General features: G+C 37.5%; 1 protein-coding gene and 1 long non-coding RNA gene across 2 annotated transcripts in view; both read right to left on the bottom strand.

Annotated features, from left to right (window-relative positions):
* Window positions 1-17,283, bottom strand: part of LOC141431351 (uncharacterized) — a 56,017-nt gene that overhangs the window by 27,078 nt on the left and 11,656 nt on the right. The window lies entirely within an intron of this gene.
* The window catches only part of slgA (proline dehydrogenase slgA), a 41,190-nt gene that overhangs the window by 21,903 nt on the left and 2,004 nt on the right, over window positions 1-17,283 (bottom strand). The window contains exon 2 of the mRNA XM_074092503.1: window positions 264-385. Within this exon, the coding sequence (XP_073948604.1) occupies window positions 264-385 (122 nt within the window). The remainder of the gene's footprint in view (window positions 1-263; window positions 386-17,283) is intronic.

Genomic DNA, 17,283 nt, shown 5'->3' with positions numbered 1-17,283 from the left:
TGTGACTGTACCATCTTTATAGAATAGATTAAAACTTGTATGGCCCAGGTTTCTCTGGCCCATCACACGCGATCGGCGGCGTCTGGATGTGCGTCGCATCACACGAATTAACGGTGCCCACCCGCCGCCCGCGCCGGTGACGTTTCAGAGAAACCACCCTCAAACGTTCCCGAACAAAACATTCGAACGTCGTCGTCGGTCGCGGACACGTGTCACCGTGCGCCGGCGGCGGACGGCCAGAGAAACCAGGGCCTATATATAACCTGTCAAGCGTAGGGCGGATCTTGTTCTGGTCCTCCCCGGCCACGAACTGGCCGTAAAAGGTGGCTTTCATGATCATCTCGAACAACTTCTTGCCGGCCACTTGGCGCAGCCGCTTCATCAACTGTGAACAAACGGGTGGGTCAGACGATTTATACAAACGTACGTAGAGGTAGTGCCACGAGAGTTGATGTAAACGATTACACACACAGCTACAAAAAGAACAGATTGCACAAAAGGAGAATGTATGAAATTAATGAGTAGTTAAATGTCAAAATCCTGCTGTCACCACATGTTCTAGTGTCATCATCAGCCGGAAGACGTCCACTGCTGAACAAAGGCCTCCCCCTTAATGTTCTTGTGTGCGTAACTTCAACTCAGTTGTCACTACCTATAAGTATATCATCTATCCAGCCAATGGAGTCGATAAGAGACATTTAAATCTTAAATTGTATCAAATCAAAACGTTTACTTTACATGCCACCTTTTTAAACTAGGTACCAGCGCTTTCGGAAAGACCAAATTGCCAACAAGAATGCGCCGCAACAAATTTGACTGAGTCATTTAAAAATAAAGTTTTTAACTTCTTGGATATATAATATACTGAGCGGCAAAAAGCGGCAAAAAATCGGGCCCTTTAATGTATGCAAAAACAGGTTATTTTGTATGGAGAGCGGGCCAAATTTTGCGCCGCTGAGTATATTTTCCATGCTGTTTTGGCTAAAAACTTATCACACTTTTCCAATCGTCAAGATTCACTATGATGCAAGGCCAACGAGTGCTGTAACCGGATTTTGCATACAAAAAGTCCTAATTTAACAGATTAGGCACAAATATAGACGATACATATAGACTAAGGACGGTTTGAGGACATTCGCCGGCATTGATATTGAACTCGTCTTTGCCAAATGTGAAGTCAAACCAGCTGAACGTAATCCACTGTAGGACCTTGTCGCGATAAGCCTGCGCTGGAAATACTACGAATATCCTAACGGCATTTCACTGAGACAAAGTTCTGCAACGTCTCAATTAAAATGGTGAGCTGGAACCATTGCCTGTGAATCTTACTGCTAACGACGTTAAGTCCACTTTTGTCAATTTTTCGGACCTATTCTTTCTGTATTTTGTTATGTGTGTGTTTAGTAACACTTGATACAACAGACTTCCTCCGCACCGTCCTTAACATTTGTTTACAAAATGCAGACTTTATTTCTCTACCCTTATTATCTCTCTGAACAGCTCTGAACCTAGGAACAATTTCACATCCGTTTAAAATAGGGTTCGTCCGTCTGTATGTAGATTCCTACAAATAGGTATAGTCGACCAAGAAATCGGTTTGCCACCCTAAGGTTTAATGTCATTTGTGTCAATCCCGCCTTATTGTTTTATTTCTGAAGTAGGAACTGTCCTTAAAATTGGTAAAGCACTTTCTTGGTCGACCATACAAAAACAAAGTCAAAATTATTCAGTGGTGTAGCGGTATAGCACGCGGTACGGATTACCGAGGACCTGGGTTCGATTCCCAGTGATGGTCTTATTTTTCTGTTTTTTCTGTGCATCTATATTTCAGTTTGTATTTTCAATTTCGGTTTTACGGGATGACCGTAAAAGTAAAAATTTGGAATTGAAATAAAAAATACAAAAACATTCCAAAAAACCAATCAAAATTATTCATTTTAGGATAGGTGTCGATGTGCGATGCGAGAGTGCACTTAGGTATGAATGAATGTCAAAAAAAACCTACCACCGGTTCGGAAAAACCGCTGTTCAGAAGAACCCGGCAAGAAACTCAAAAAAAAAACAGATCTAAAATGGTAGGTATTTAATATTTAACGCAGCTACAGTAACAGTAGTAGGTAGATTCACTATCTGAAGTAAAGGATCGCTGATGCCGACCTAAATTATTTCCAAACATGCTGTATCCATGATATAATCATTAATTAATTTAGCTAAAACCGGCACTGGATCAGAATTTTAAAGATTTGAAACCGGCCAAGAGCGTGTCGGACACGCTCAAAATAGGGTTCCGTAGCCATTACGAAAAAATTAAGTAATATTTTTCTAAGGATTTCGTATTTTATACCTTAGGCTGCTATTTTTTTTTTTTTTTTTTTTTTTATGGTATGCTATTTACTCATAAACTACTAATAATTCTCAAGCAAACTTACGCCGTTATAGTTTTCCTTGAAAGTTTGATATACTTACTTTACTACGACTTACTGATTTTTTTCAAATTTTTCCCCCCACTGCTTTAGATTTTAGAGGGGGGGGGACGCTCGATTTTAATGAAAATTTGCACTTTAAAGTTGAATATTTCGCAAACATATCACTGAATCGAAAAATCGTCTTGGCAAACCCCTAATGGTTTTAAAATACCTATCCAACGATACCCCACACTATAGAGTTGGATGAGAAAAAAAAAACACCCCTACGTCTATGGGACCCTAAAAAAAATTTTTATTTTATTTTTAATTGTACTATTTTGTCGTCATAGTTTACCTTTATATTCGTGCAAAATTACAATTTTCTGGCATTAACGGTCCCTGAGTGAAGCCGCGGACGGACAGACAGACAGACAGACATGGCGAAACTATAAGGGTTCCGTTTTTGCCATTTTGGCTCCGGAACCCTAAAAAAACAGGGCATCTTCGCTGTTCTGTATACTAACACGGCATTCTTGCGCACTGAAATACCCAGTGATTTGCCTGAAACAAAGCGTACGCGCAGCAACCGACGGCCATTCGTCAAGGCGACGCGACGTGTGACACGATACGCGAAAGCGAACCGAGAACCGATTAAGTGACAATTTTGTGGGACAAGTAAATTTTAAATGTCTAGTATAAGACAGACGGATGAACATGGCGAAACTCGAAAGGATCAGAAGCTTCTGCGGCCTGCATACAGAATAAACAATTTAATTTTGAATTAAAAAAATACTTTAAAATCACTATGACTAAATAAATATGAACATTACGACAAACGATAGGAACATTCATTATAATTGAGTGTATATTTTGTTATAAAGTCCTAACCCAACCTAGACTAAGATTCATTAACTTACACCAATGGACCACACAGTATCTTAAAAAATAAATAAACTTTATAAAAATGTACAAAGCTTCATCTCAGCTACTTTTGATTTGAACTGTACGTCTGTACAGTCAAAGGCATAAATATAATATATTTAAGAAGGTAACGTATGTACATATTATGTACGTTACCTACCAAGACGCCAAAAATAGCTATACATCTTTAACGCATTAACTGTAAGGTCAATGTACAAGTGCACTGTATATATATTATGCCTTCGACTGTACCTACTCAAGTATTAATTATATTTGATAACAGTTCGACTAATTAGGCAAATTTGCATTCCAAAAGGAAAACCATTTTATACCATCTAAAAGAATGTCTAATAGGTACCGTTCAGTGATTCAGCGACTCCTGCGCACGCCCCGCGACCTCGCAAGCGCCGTTGATAAGTCAAATCATCGACGCCATGCCCTTGACATTGTTTTGGGTAAATGTTTCAAGTACCTATCCTAAATAGTAACGTTGGTCGGTCGCTATCACTCTTCATTGGCCATTTTTGCAGTCTGGCCCAAAGGCACTTGTCCCACCGCCGACGATGAGCGAGAAGCGAGCAGAGCGAGTAACTAGAAACGAGTGGGCGAGCAGTGAAAAGCGAGTGTTCGAGCACGACGGGCGATTACTCGCTCCACTCGCTCGAGCCGGGCGGCCGCCAAGCTAACAGCGCTGAGCGAGCATCGCTGAGCTAGTTTTATTGCTCAGCGAGTTTTATAGCTCTTGTCGCTGCGACAAAAGATGTAAGAGCGAGTTCTCGCCGGCAGTGTGAACCGCCAGCGATCAACTATTAATATAGATGTCTCTTTTACTCACACAGGATCTTATATCTTTTGTTCGTTTCTTGAGCGAGAAAATAGTCGATAGCCAATCGTTTCCTCGCCGGCGGTGAGACAACTCCCAAAGGCCCAATACGAGTACTACGAAGAGCAAAATTAGAACTACGTATCTTGCCGTCCCGGTGACTCTAATATTATTTAATACGAGAGTGAGAGAAACGGTACGATACGAACTTCAATTTTCAAATTTCGTAGTATGTACAGTCAGCATTAAAAGTAGCTATACACTTTCGTACTTTGTCGTTTTACAGCCACGTTCTAAACGCCATGCAAGATTGTCCATGTGTCAATGCGACAGAGTAAAAAACTGGCCAAGAGCGTTTCGGATAGGGTTCCGTAGCCATTACGAAAAAGTTAAGAAATATTTTTCTAAGGATTTCGTATTCTGTACGGAATATTCCAAGTTTAGATATATTTTATACCTTAGGCTGCTATTTACTCTTAAACTACTAATAATTCTTAAGAAAACTTAACCGTTATAGTTTTCCTTGTAAGTTTGGTACGGGCGGGGACACTCGATTTTAATGAAAATTTGCACTTTAAAGTTGAATATTTTGCAAACAAATCACTAAATCGTAAAACCGTTCTTGCAGACTCCTAATGGTTTTAAAAGACCTATCCAACGATAGCCCATACTACAAGGCTGGATGAGAAAAAAATCATCCCCACTTTACGTCTATGGGAGGTACCTACTAGTGATGTAACGAATATTCGCATTCGCATTCGCGAATATTCGCATATTTTTGTATATTCGCATTCGCATTTGCATTCGCAAAATTTCTGCGAATGTTTTGCGAATATGAATATCAGTAAAAAATACAATTATTAAATAATAAATAACTCGGTAATTCTCGGAACAAAATACAAACAGAACGCACTTCGTTCGAACGAGACTGCCATAGACAATTTGGCGCCAGAACGAAAAACTGAATATTCGCATTCGCATTCGCGAATGTCGGTAGTAGATATTCGCATTCGCATTCGCGAATGTTCAAAAATGACATTCGTTACATCATTAGTACCGATTCTAAAAAAAAAAATTTTGTGTTTTTCATTGTACCATTTTGTCGGCATAGTTTACATATATATTCCTGCAAAATTACAGCTTTCTAGCATTGATAGTCCCTGAGCAAAGCCGCGGACGGACAGACAGACAGACATGGCGAAACTATAAGGGTTCCGTTCTGCAATTTTGGCTACGGAACCCTAAAAAGTGATCCACTACTTTTGATACTGACTGTACCCAGTAGTCAAATTATAGTAGGTAAGGTACGCAATACTCACCGTTGTCTCAGTTATTATAACAAAGATTTGTCTCACATTGATATTCTTGCCCAAAGAAACTGTATTAACTTCAAGAACCGTGTTATTTGCCATCTAAATGTTAAGTAATCGCACGCAGTTCCAATTTTCCAATTTTCTTGTTTAACTCCATAAGAATGGTTAACTGTTTTTGTTTTTCAGTATATAAGGATTATTATCGTACCTGTTTTTACTTCAATTGCAATTGCCATTTTATCGCATCTACCATTCCTGTTTACCGATATATGCTTTATTACTGTTATGGTACTCCAGGTCTATACCTTATCATGTCTTAAATACAATGTTTAATATGTGACTGTTTGTTGCCTTAATAAATAAAAAAAAAAAAAAAAAAAAAATACTAATGTAGCTCGCAATAATTACAAAACAATAATTACAATATCGTAGTTATGCTTCATAGCACTAAAAGCAACGTCTAGTTTCCATTTGTGTTTATTAGAATAACACGCTGTGTTTTCGATTTTTTCAAAACAAAGGTATTTGTAATACAAAACATAAATTACTATCTTCGTTTTCCTTTTGTCTTCCTTTTTTTCTCAGCGCATATTAGAGCCACGTCTGTTAGGTTAATAGGTGTGCAAAATATTTTACGACTAACGCAAGCGATTCCCTAGTTAGGACAACCGTTCGCAGATACAGTATAACATAGATAGATAGCTACTAGATGATGCATACATACCTACCTAGTGTAACAGTGTTCCCTCCACTGTACATAGCAACTCAGAATAAAAACAACAGACAATTTCCATAACCGTTCGTCAATATATAACGACCACGAGCGATTGTTATTCCACAACAGATAAGAACAAACGACAGGTGTAAAGCTTAGTTATTATTCCCATATCTATATGATCTAAAAGGTTAAATTGTATGCACCTTTTTTCTCACATGACATATTGATTGAGTGTATTAAAGACCGTATGTGGTTCTATTTGCCTGACGCTTTAGGATCATAATGATCGCTTTATCTAATTATGTTGAAACCATTATAGGGGTCCATTCATTAATTAATAAGGCCTCTGCCAGTGTGACCTGTTACCTGTCAGACTTCGGTTACAGGCTCATTCTGGCGTCAGTTCAGCCTATCATTTTGGTCTGAATGACGACAGAATTACCAAAAAAAAAAATTGTGTTTGTGTTTTTCAATCCCTTTTTTATTGTGCCCAGTCTAAAAGTTACGACTGCAACAGTCGCCAATTAAATATTTTAGCGAGGTTGCATACTATTTCGATAATTTAGTACTAACCGTTTTGCTGTCAATGTGTGATTTTCTTCTAAAAACGTCAAAGCGCAACCAACAAAAACATATTAGGAGTGTAGAGTTAGAAATGAAGCAGAATTACTGACTTAGCAAAACACACGAATATCTTTTAAAATAATGAAGATATGAGATGAGTCAAGACAAATACAGTTTTGTAACCGATTACCTAAAGCGACCGGAAAAATCTAGTTTGGCAACTTGCGAAGATCCCGGCAGTAGGTACTTTGTTGTAGCGGCCGCCAGCCGATCGAGCTCTGCATTGCGCAACGGGCAACTAATGATGGCATTCGAACTCTGAAGTCCATTGCTCTTTTACAAGCGGAAGAGTGACCCACACCCTTTACCGCCTCCAATGTATATTGAAGGTATGGATAAAATCGCAGCGTCACTCCCAATCATCTCCAGCCTTCCACTGCCGGCCACAGGTCTCCTCTCCGAATGACAGGACTCGGGCACTTAGTTCGCTAACAGGCCCAGTACGAATTGGTAACTTCATACACAGCATTGAATCGTTTCGCAGGTGCAAAGTCACCAGCAGCAATGTCTGACACAATAAAGCGTGCTTAAATATATTTGATACTACTTTGTTTCCAAGATATGAGCGATTGCGGTGCTCCAAATGATCTAAAAACTCTCTTATTACCTTGGCAGTATCGTGTGTAGTTCATTTTGAGCACTGTAACCGCTCATCCACTTCTGCTGCTGACTGTAGTTATGCTATATGCATGACAACAAAGACGTGCGGGACGATGACCTCAGCCAACCACGTGAAAAAATGTAACAAACCGGTTTAATGCAAAATGGGGGAAACACGAAAAGGGACCTTTTAATACCAACGCAATATACATTTGATTAGCACTTCGCAATAGATTTGGACTATCTCAAATAAACCCGAGAGCAGATGAATTCAGGTGTAAACTCCAATTCAGTAGAATCTGACAATCCTGTAGACACTTTCAGCCTACTAATATAAACACCGGGCTGCCTAAGGCTTTGTGATGTGACTATTATTCTTTTTTGATTCCTTTTAGATGATAATTGCAATAACAGGGACATATATAATCAAGTGTGCCCACGATAGGGTGTCTTAAATATGTAGAAAATTGACAGATTCTATTGAGTTGTACTTTAGTATTACAGTAGGGCACGTAAGTAAAATCCAAAATCGTATTACTTTCATGCTTACATTTGTCTCAAAGAAGCGAGAGAGAAATATGATTTTTGGTTCTACTTCCGTGCCGTCTACTATAGCCGGCCACACACGCTAGGTTATAAATATAACCGATGGTTATGCCTGCACAGTTCAATATTGCGTGCTTGTGCGCGCAAGCAAGAAATAGTACATACATATACATAATGCAAATTGATATTTTTTGATTACAAATGAACTGTACAGGCATAACCATCGGTTATAACTTATAATATAACCTAGCGTCTGTGGCCGGCTTAACATTATAAGTTATAACTCTTATAACACTAAATCTAGAACAAAAGTGACAGAATCTCGTTTGAAATGCGCGTTTTAAAAAATACGCCCTGTGCATAGACTTTAAGCCACCTACAACCTCATCATCGTGACACTTACGTCATTCGATAAGCGTTCTTACAGACAAGTTATGTATTATGATAAGGGGTTCTACACCGTGTTATTTTTGACTTCCGTTAATTTAAAGTCTTTAAGAGAACATTCAACAGGTCAAAATGAAGTTAATTTCTCTAAGATACTAGTCGCAATGGCTGATAAATTACACGATGAACGTAAATTGTTTTGTTAATGTAAGTACATGTACCGGATACTTTGTTGTAATGCTGTCATTATGGCAGTGCACCTACCGTATTAAGTAGACTAGTTAAGTTTGTTTTTAGTTTGGTTGGAGACTGAAAACCAGCGACCTCGCTGAGTCTCTTGTCCATTTTGCCTCACTTAATAATGTTATCTGTCTTGTACCTATTGTAATTTTTGTGTGATGGTGAATAAAAATTTCTATTATTATTATTATTATAAAAAAGTGAGTTTTTATTTGGCCATAAAATTTATTACCTAACAGATAATTTCCATCAATGAACTGAGCCGTCTGCCGAATTAACAAAAACTAGGAATAATATTGTTTGACTGAACCTACTCCAGCACACGCCTCGTATCAACGCAAAATTGTCACCAACTCTGGTTAGCTACTAACTCATTAACATCCGCACAAAACTGTTTGACATTGGATCTCCGAGTGAGAAATTACGCTGAATACTTTTACGTAACGCTCGTGTCGCTCAATGCTCAACGAACACCGGGGCGACCTTGCGAAGAAGAATTCCCAGAATGCTTTTTACTCTAAAACTAAAATGCGGGTAGCTCGTGACGTGACTACGACAAAGTGCAATCTGGGACCAATTGCATAACAAATTACAAGCGATTCTGTATTGAAATTCACTAATATATTTAAAAATTGAAAAGTCGAGTCGGACTCGCGCACCGAGGGTTCCGTACAAATATTTTTATTATATGATATATGATTTAAGTAACTAAAAATTTATGCTTTTTGCAATTTTTCCTTTATCTGTGCTGTGCCTTTACGTGTGTGTGTGACGTTGCTTCGTATCAAATTTCAAGATTCTGAGTTCACGGGAAGTACCCTGTAGGTTTTGATTCCCTTTGCGAGTATCGAAAATTTGCAACATAAACGGCTGTATTTTTTGATTGCGTTGGCTTAGAAGTTTGATTTTTTCACAGCTACAAGGGACAGTAGACCTGAGTATTTGATATGAATTTCAGCTTGATACCTCCACACGTTCCTGAGAAAAAGGGTCTTGACTGACAGACAGACGGAAGTGATCCTATAACCGTAAAAAATTCAAAATGTTTATTATAACACCAGGATAATTACAATCAATCATTAAATACAGTTGATCCCAAACTAGGCTGAGCCTGTATTAGGTAATCTTGGCACCAAAATAATAATAATAAATTCTCTATTTCGAGTAGCCTGCGGTTAGTTACTAGGATTTACTTAGTCGAAAGACTTACGTAGTATATGCGACGGTTCTCTGCCTTTTCCCAACTCACGATTCCCAATTGTCTTTCTTAAACCTAATCTAACCTACTGTGTTCTATAAAACCATAAGAAAATACACTGAGATTTTTTTTTTGTTTTGGAGAAAATCGTGCATTGGGAAAATGAAAACATTTGGGAATCGTGAGTTGGGAAAAGACAGGAATCAGGATACCATACGCGACTTTAACCTGCCCCGTTCTTCAGTATGTAAATATTGGGGCACGTATTTGAATATCGAAAATTTAAATATATAGTTAAAAATCGACGACCAAAATATCGAAAATCAGAATGTCGAACAATCATAAGGTCGAAATTCAAAATGTCGAAAATATAAATTATCGAACGGTACAATTATCAAATGCTTTTAGCAAATTTCGAAAATCCTAATATCGACGGATAAAATATCGAAAATTGAAATTTCGAACGATTCTAAGATCGAAATTCTAAATATCGAATGTCTATAATACCGAAGGGTACAATAGTCGATTACTGTTACGAAATTTAACTTTGACACTCGCCAGCCGCTCCCGAGGCACGCTCGCTTCGCTCGCTCGGCTCGTACTTGTTTTGGCCACAGTTGAATTTCGATATACAAATACGTGCCCAAATATTGGGTAGTCATATTTTCAGCAATGACGCTCAGAATGCTGTTGCAGGTCCGTAAGATTCGGCCCAGAAGAGAAAGTAAAAGTAAAATACCTGAGTAGGTAGGGGATTATATTATAATCCTGTTTTTTTTTGTTGGGGAAACCTGATAAACATCAACATCATTGCATATCTTTCTATGAATAGCCTTATTAAAACCATCAAAATATTCCCATGATCCATCAAACGACATCATACAGGCAATTAAAATCATTAGCCCTGATAAGTTATCTACTGATACTGACACACCCCCATTACGCAAGGTCTCAACGTTGTTTGCCGCCACCGAATTAGCAAATTGTTTATGTACGATAGGATATTAAGACTGACTAATATGACTAAGCGAATTCATATTTTTAAGAGCGCCATGGACGTACAGTCGAGGTCTATGATATCTTTACTTTATACTTTAGTAAGATTTACTGTCATTCGGTGCGGTGCAAATGGAAAACGGTTCACTTGAATTGACCATTTTGAATTTGGACCAAAATGAATATCAACCAAAGTGAATTTTGACAAAATGTAATTGTGCTGAAATATATTTACAACCAAATTTAAATATGTTGTAAATCAATTAAACCCAAATGGAATATTGTCCATTATAAATTAGGAGGAAAACTAAATAATTATGATTGTTTTTTGGAGTATTTTTGTATTTTTTATTTCAACTCCAAATTTGTTACTTTTACGGGTATACCGTGAAACCATATCGAAAATACAAACTGAGACATGGATGCACAGAAAAACCAGAAAAAGAGACCAGCGCTGGGAATCGAACCCAGGTCCTCAGCAATCCGTGCTGCGTGCTTTAACCCCTACACCACCGCTGGACAGGAATCTAGACACGAAAAAAAAAATTAAATAAACAATAAGTGAATGTTGTCTAAATCAAGTAGACCCAACAAATTGTTTCGGGTGGAACATATTTACAATTCGTCATATTTCTGAGTGTACTAAAAACAAGTGGTCGTTTTTTTTTCGGCATACATTGAATTTGTCAATTTTACCATAGGACAAGGTTCTATTTTCGACGATATTCAGGATGGAAAATTGACCTTGTTGATGTAGGTATTTCAAATCATTATTCTGCTTTGACGCATAACTTCCAATTGTTAATTTTCCATTTGCACCAAATGACACATAACTTGTCGGCTGTCGCTCATGTTTGAACTTTTGTATAAAACTGTCAACTATATATACCAGTGACAAGGTACTAAAGTGTCAAAGATATCTTTGACCTCGGCTGTACACCAATAACCCTTCTTTCTGACGGCTGCGTGCATATTATTATGTAGGTCAGCTTGGCAGGTGTTATCATCATCATCTCAGTCTTCGTCCCACTGCTGGGCATAGGCCTCTTCCAGAATGAGAGAGTTTGGCCCTTAGTTACAACGTGGGTCCAGTGCGGATTGGGAAATTCTGTATGCGGCAAGTACCTACTCAATATAAAGTTTTGATTGTTTGATACTGCTACTACTATTACTACGTATACTAACTATTGTTTACTGTTAAATACTATTGTAAAGCCTAACAAGTAATTAAATCCGAGTATAGTTGTGACAATTTGGTTCGATGGTTTGATCATTCATTAATTTTCATATTTACCTCCAAAACTAGACTAACCTAGCCTAGCCTCCTTTACAATTAATCTTTTTAAGTTAGAGTTTCTTCTTTGGGTCGCCGACTTACAGTACTTTCATTGCAGCATGGTGCGGGTGACAGCAGTCAATATCACAAGACAAGAGAGTTAAAGTGTCGAAACTTGAGTCGATAAAACTAATAATTTAAAATCTTAATAATAATTAATGTCATCATTAATCCGATTATTACGCTAATTTTGATGAGAATATTAGTCAATTCTAGGTTGGAATATTATTTGCCACTTACAGTAAGGCTAAACGGAGTTTGCAAGAATATTCGTTACTTACCAATTAATAAGTACCGATATAACTCAAGATCCATTAGGTCCCATCACTAAACGTTACGTTACTTGCATATTACATTTCACCTTGTGCTTTGAATTTAATTAATTGATTATAAAAATCTGATAGCTTAAATTTATTTCGTATAACATAGTTCTTTATGTTCAATTCTTTAACGCCAGTCATATTTAGGCTACAACTGAAATATACTTCAATATATCGTCACAACTTTGAAAAAATATGTCAACAAAATTGAACCTTGACATAATGTGCATAAAGTTCACTTGGAAAAATTATCTATTTTGAGTTAAGAGTTTTTTTTAAAGTAGTGACGATATTTAAACCGCAGCAACTTTTTCTGAGTAAAACGAAACGTGCAACAAACAAAACGTGTCACCCGCACTATGCTACAGCGAAAGCATTATACTCTTACATAGTGCACTAAATTTCAACTCAACCGGTCCAGTAGTCTTAGAACAAATCGGCCGTTACAGACAAGTGATCCTATAAGGATTCTGTTTTTTCCTTTTGAAGTACGGAACCCTAAAAATGAATAAAAGTCGAAATAACATTGCACAATGAATTTTGCCGCATTTGAAAAGAAACGTGACTATCAAATACCACACTGCGCTAATCAGGTTAGACGGAGGACGTGATAATTTCGTACACAGATGAGAAAAATCTGGATTTAAGTGGCTCTTTGTAAAAGCACGGAATTTTTATGACAAATGCTTATATATTCACTTAGCTTTTGAAGTCTCAGGATAACACCTGAGATCGTATTGTCTATAATGATTGCGCCCCACAGATTACCCCCTCAAGATACCGCATACAAACAAGGCGGTTGATGCGCCGATCTCATTTTATATTTCAGTAATATACTCATACTCATACTCTTTTATTGGTAATATCATTATCCCTTGGAGTGGCAAGCGTCCGGGTCCCGGCACACCCTTGTTTGGCAGGCGACCGGCTCCCGGCACGCTGTCAAAACCCTTGAGTGGCAAGCGACCGGCTCCCGGTCGTTGGCGGGTGACGTATTTCACTAACAAATATAAACTGGTAGACCTATATCTCGCTTGCTTATTCTTGCAGAATGCGTTCATAAATAGACAAGGATGGCATTTATTAACGGCCGCGACAACACTACGGAAGAAATTTCGTTCTTATCGTTTACTCAAGTTTCACTGTGTGGCCGCTGCCGTGCGCTGGTATTTTTGGAAACCTCGTATTATACTATTATTTGATATTGAAAGACTATAAAAGGGCTTTGTTTCGTAAATAAATTAATATTTTACGAAATAAATCAGTGTTTTATTTGTAATTATAGTTATTTAATACATGACTGAGAAAAATTTGGTTATCAGATATTTGATAATGAATAATAAAGTTCACAGAAATTGAAGGTCATTCATTGTTATTTAATTATATATGCCATTTTATGCTAAACTATCACTGTAAGGCTTATCTATAAAATTAAAGTAGTTTTTTTTTGGTGATATTTTTAATAAAATTCGCGAATTCGCGAAATTAATTCGTAGCTGTCACTGCAGTCAAGAAAGATTTTTTCAAAATGGCCGCGCCGCTTGACAGTAAATTTTAAATATGGCGCTGCCATTCCACAGGTTATTACATGTCATTTTGTCATTTTTTATAAGTGAGGCGTAGCGGTATTGCAAGTTCAGTATTGATTAGGATCCTATTTAATAAAGTGTAAAGCCCTTAAGAGCGTTTATACCTGCAGCTGGCAACGTTGCATTTTTGTTAGTTTTTCTCGATTATTCCATAAAAATTTAATGAAAATTAAAAATGTGGTCTGATAAAACTCTTCTTAATATATAAGTTAATGTGTCTACTCCAATAATACGGTATTTGACTATTTTGTATATGTTTTATAAATTAAAACTACACAATGCCTGTTATCGAATAGAAAAACAATTTTTAAGCTACCTTTACAAATAACAAAGTTATACAGGTTTGAAATTCAAGATTGGACAGAGAAAGACATACTGCCATGTGGCGTCACACGCCAGTACCGTCATACTTGCTGCACAGAGAAAATCGTTTGAGAAAGAGACAGGTATATAGATTTTTCAAAAAATCACTATAAATCCAATTTTCAACCGATTTAAATTTTCTCTTCGCTGAACACTATCTGTATATCTATATTTTCATAATAATATTAGGATATGGCAAAATCAGGAGTTGTCAAATACCGTATTATTCGTGATACTTTTACGAGTATGTTCTTTAATGGTTATTAACGGTTTTTTATTTACCCAGAGTCTTGCTTCAGCCATTTGCTGGAAAGCCAGGAGAGAAGCATGCTTTCTCCCGTTAGGATCTGTAGAGTGCTTGAGTCTTTTTTAGGGTTCCGCACCCGAAGGGTGCCAACGGAACCCTATTACTGAGACTCCGCTTTCTGTCTGTCTGTTTGTCTGTCTGTCCGTCCGTCTGTCACAGGGCTCTATCTCTTGAATCGTAATAGTTAGACACTTGGAATTTTTACAGATTATGTATTACTGTGGCTGCTATAACAACAAATACAAAAAACAAAAAAAAAATTGAGGGGGCTCCCATACAATAAACGTGATTGTTTTTCCGTTTTTTTTGCTTGATATTAATAACGGCAACAGGTACACGCTTGAAATATTCACAGAATCTTTAGTTGTATCACAAAATACAGATAGTTCATAAGTCAATCTCGTATGTACTTCACTTTTCATACCTACGCTCGGCGGTCGCTCTAAGGTTGTCAACTATGGCTGTATGGCTTATGCACAAAAAAATAACGCGGTAGTGGCACTCTTATCTAGTTGTTTGATTTATTGTTAAGAATGAAACGGGAAGAATGGAAAAATAAATTATTAACTATAATATTTTAAATTTAATGTCATTGTTATATTATAAATTTGTCACAGAAAATATCTTGCGACGATTTCGTTATTGGCGAAATTCACGATTATTTAATTTGAACAACCGTCCACTGAACAGTTGTAATAACTTTTTTTTGTTGCTCCATTATTGCACAAAAAAGTTCACAGACGCGTGTCTCAAGCGCATGGCACTCCCGCTCGCACTGGTCCCAACCGTGCCGAGATATCGTGTCCGTGAGCAGTGTCTATGTGTACGTTGGCTCGAGCGCACTTGTATTCAGAATCACTTTAAAAATACATAATTAAATTAAAATAAAATAAATATTTAAGGGGGCACCCATACAATACACTTGATTTTTTGCCGTTTTTTTCTAATGTCTAATGTTGTATAGATAATTGTACGGAACCCTTCGTGCGCGAGTCCGAGTCGCACTTGGCCGGTTTTTTATTCATCCCCGTTGGTTTCTTCCTTGACCGACCCTTTTCTTTACAATTCTAAGCTTAGGGATTTGGGGATTGGGGTTTTTTTTTCTGAAACTAAGGGCTGCTTTTCCTTTGCCCTCCAATAGTGGCCTCCAAGGGTGGGTCAGAGATCTTTTTAGACCACTGGTGTTAGGCTGTAGATGCCATCTTTTGGGTAGAACTACCCTTCATAACTGTTTTATTTCAACAAATTTAGGGTAAAAATGCGAAATTGGCTAAATATGTCAGATACTGGAAATTACCAACGCTCTACGCGGATTCGGACTTTAGATCGGTGCCCTTAGTGTAAGTTTTCGGTTACAAAATACGTCTCGATCGCGTTCGCGTTAAAACCTCAATTTGTATGGAAACACGAACAGCGCCTCTAGCGGAACGTTTGCGATGTTCGTGTTTCCATACAACTTGAGGTTTTACGCGAACGCGATCGAGACGTATTTTGTAACCGAAAACTTACACTAGGGGTACGGGTCGCTACGGGGATTAGTACTATCCACCGACGATATCATTTACTACCGAAGAAAATGAGGATAATAAATTATTCCGTGAAAAATTAAATGGGAAGAAACTTAAATAATTTATTGAATCAGGCGTTACTTTACGGAGATCCATATCAATGAAAAATTGAAATTTTGTTTTTAAGGTCGCGGGTGAGCAAAGAAATTATTTTATTTCAATGGGAAGAAACTTAGTTATCTTGTCGTTGTTGTTAGTTGTTTTAATAGCTAATTAGCAAGCCGCCCGTCCGTCAATATTAATATTGACGGGCTTCTCTTTTATTTCAGAGATCGAAAACTACTCTAGTATTTCCTTAAAAAATATGTTTTTTATCAGATGTGGGAAAGTAAGTTCACCCTTGTACCTTTTCGGTTTAAGTAAGACTGGTGCGGTTTCCCCAAAAAATCGGGTAATTAATCACGTCAAATCCCATTCAACTAGGTGGGTGTAGTTAATGTACGACTTATTAACGCACGCTCAAATAATGCACGGCCTGATAATCCGTGATTATGTTCAGGGATTATCATGCCGTGCATTATCACCCCGTACCGAACTAGCACGAGTGTAGTTAATGTACCATCAGCCAAATATGTGGTCTACCACCCTAAAGTTGATAATCGTTTGCATGTCATAAAACAATAATGCCAATAGACGTGTCTGTCAACTTGAAAGTTCGACTTTAGCGACATAATCATTTGATAGGAACTTGTTTAAAAATTGATAGACCACTTATTTGGCTGATGGTACAACTTATTATATTAATGCATGCTCAAATAATGCACGACATGATAATCCGTGCTTATGTACATTTGTTTTTCGTGTACACCGAATATTAATAAATTTAGTAGACAATAACTTAATTTTGGTCCTGGCGCTTTGCCTCCGCTTTGCTCGACTCGCGCATTGTGGTCACGATTGGACCTACTTAACACAACCTAACACAAATTGTTCATGCGAATCTATTGGATTCAGATCACGTCGTACATTATCATAATCGGAAGCAAAAATTCTTCGGATTACCTATCACGTTGTACATTATTGCTAGTA

The sequence above is a fragment of the Choristoneura fumiferana genome, chromosome 9 (assembly GCF_025370935.1).
Source record: "Choristoneura fumiferana chromosome 9, NRCan_CFum_1, whole genome shotgun sequence".
Lineage (NCBI taxonomy): Eukaryota > Metazoa > Arthropoda > Insecta > Lepidoptera > Tortricidae > Choristoneura > Choristoneura fumiferana.
Note: the sequence above shows the minus strand (reverse complement) of the source record. Positions and strands in the feature narration are given on the sequence as shown.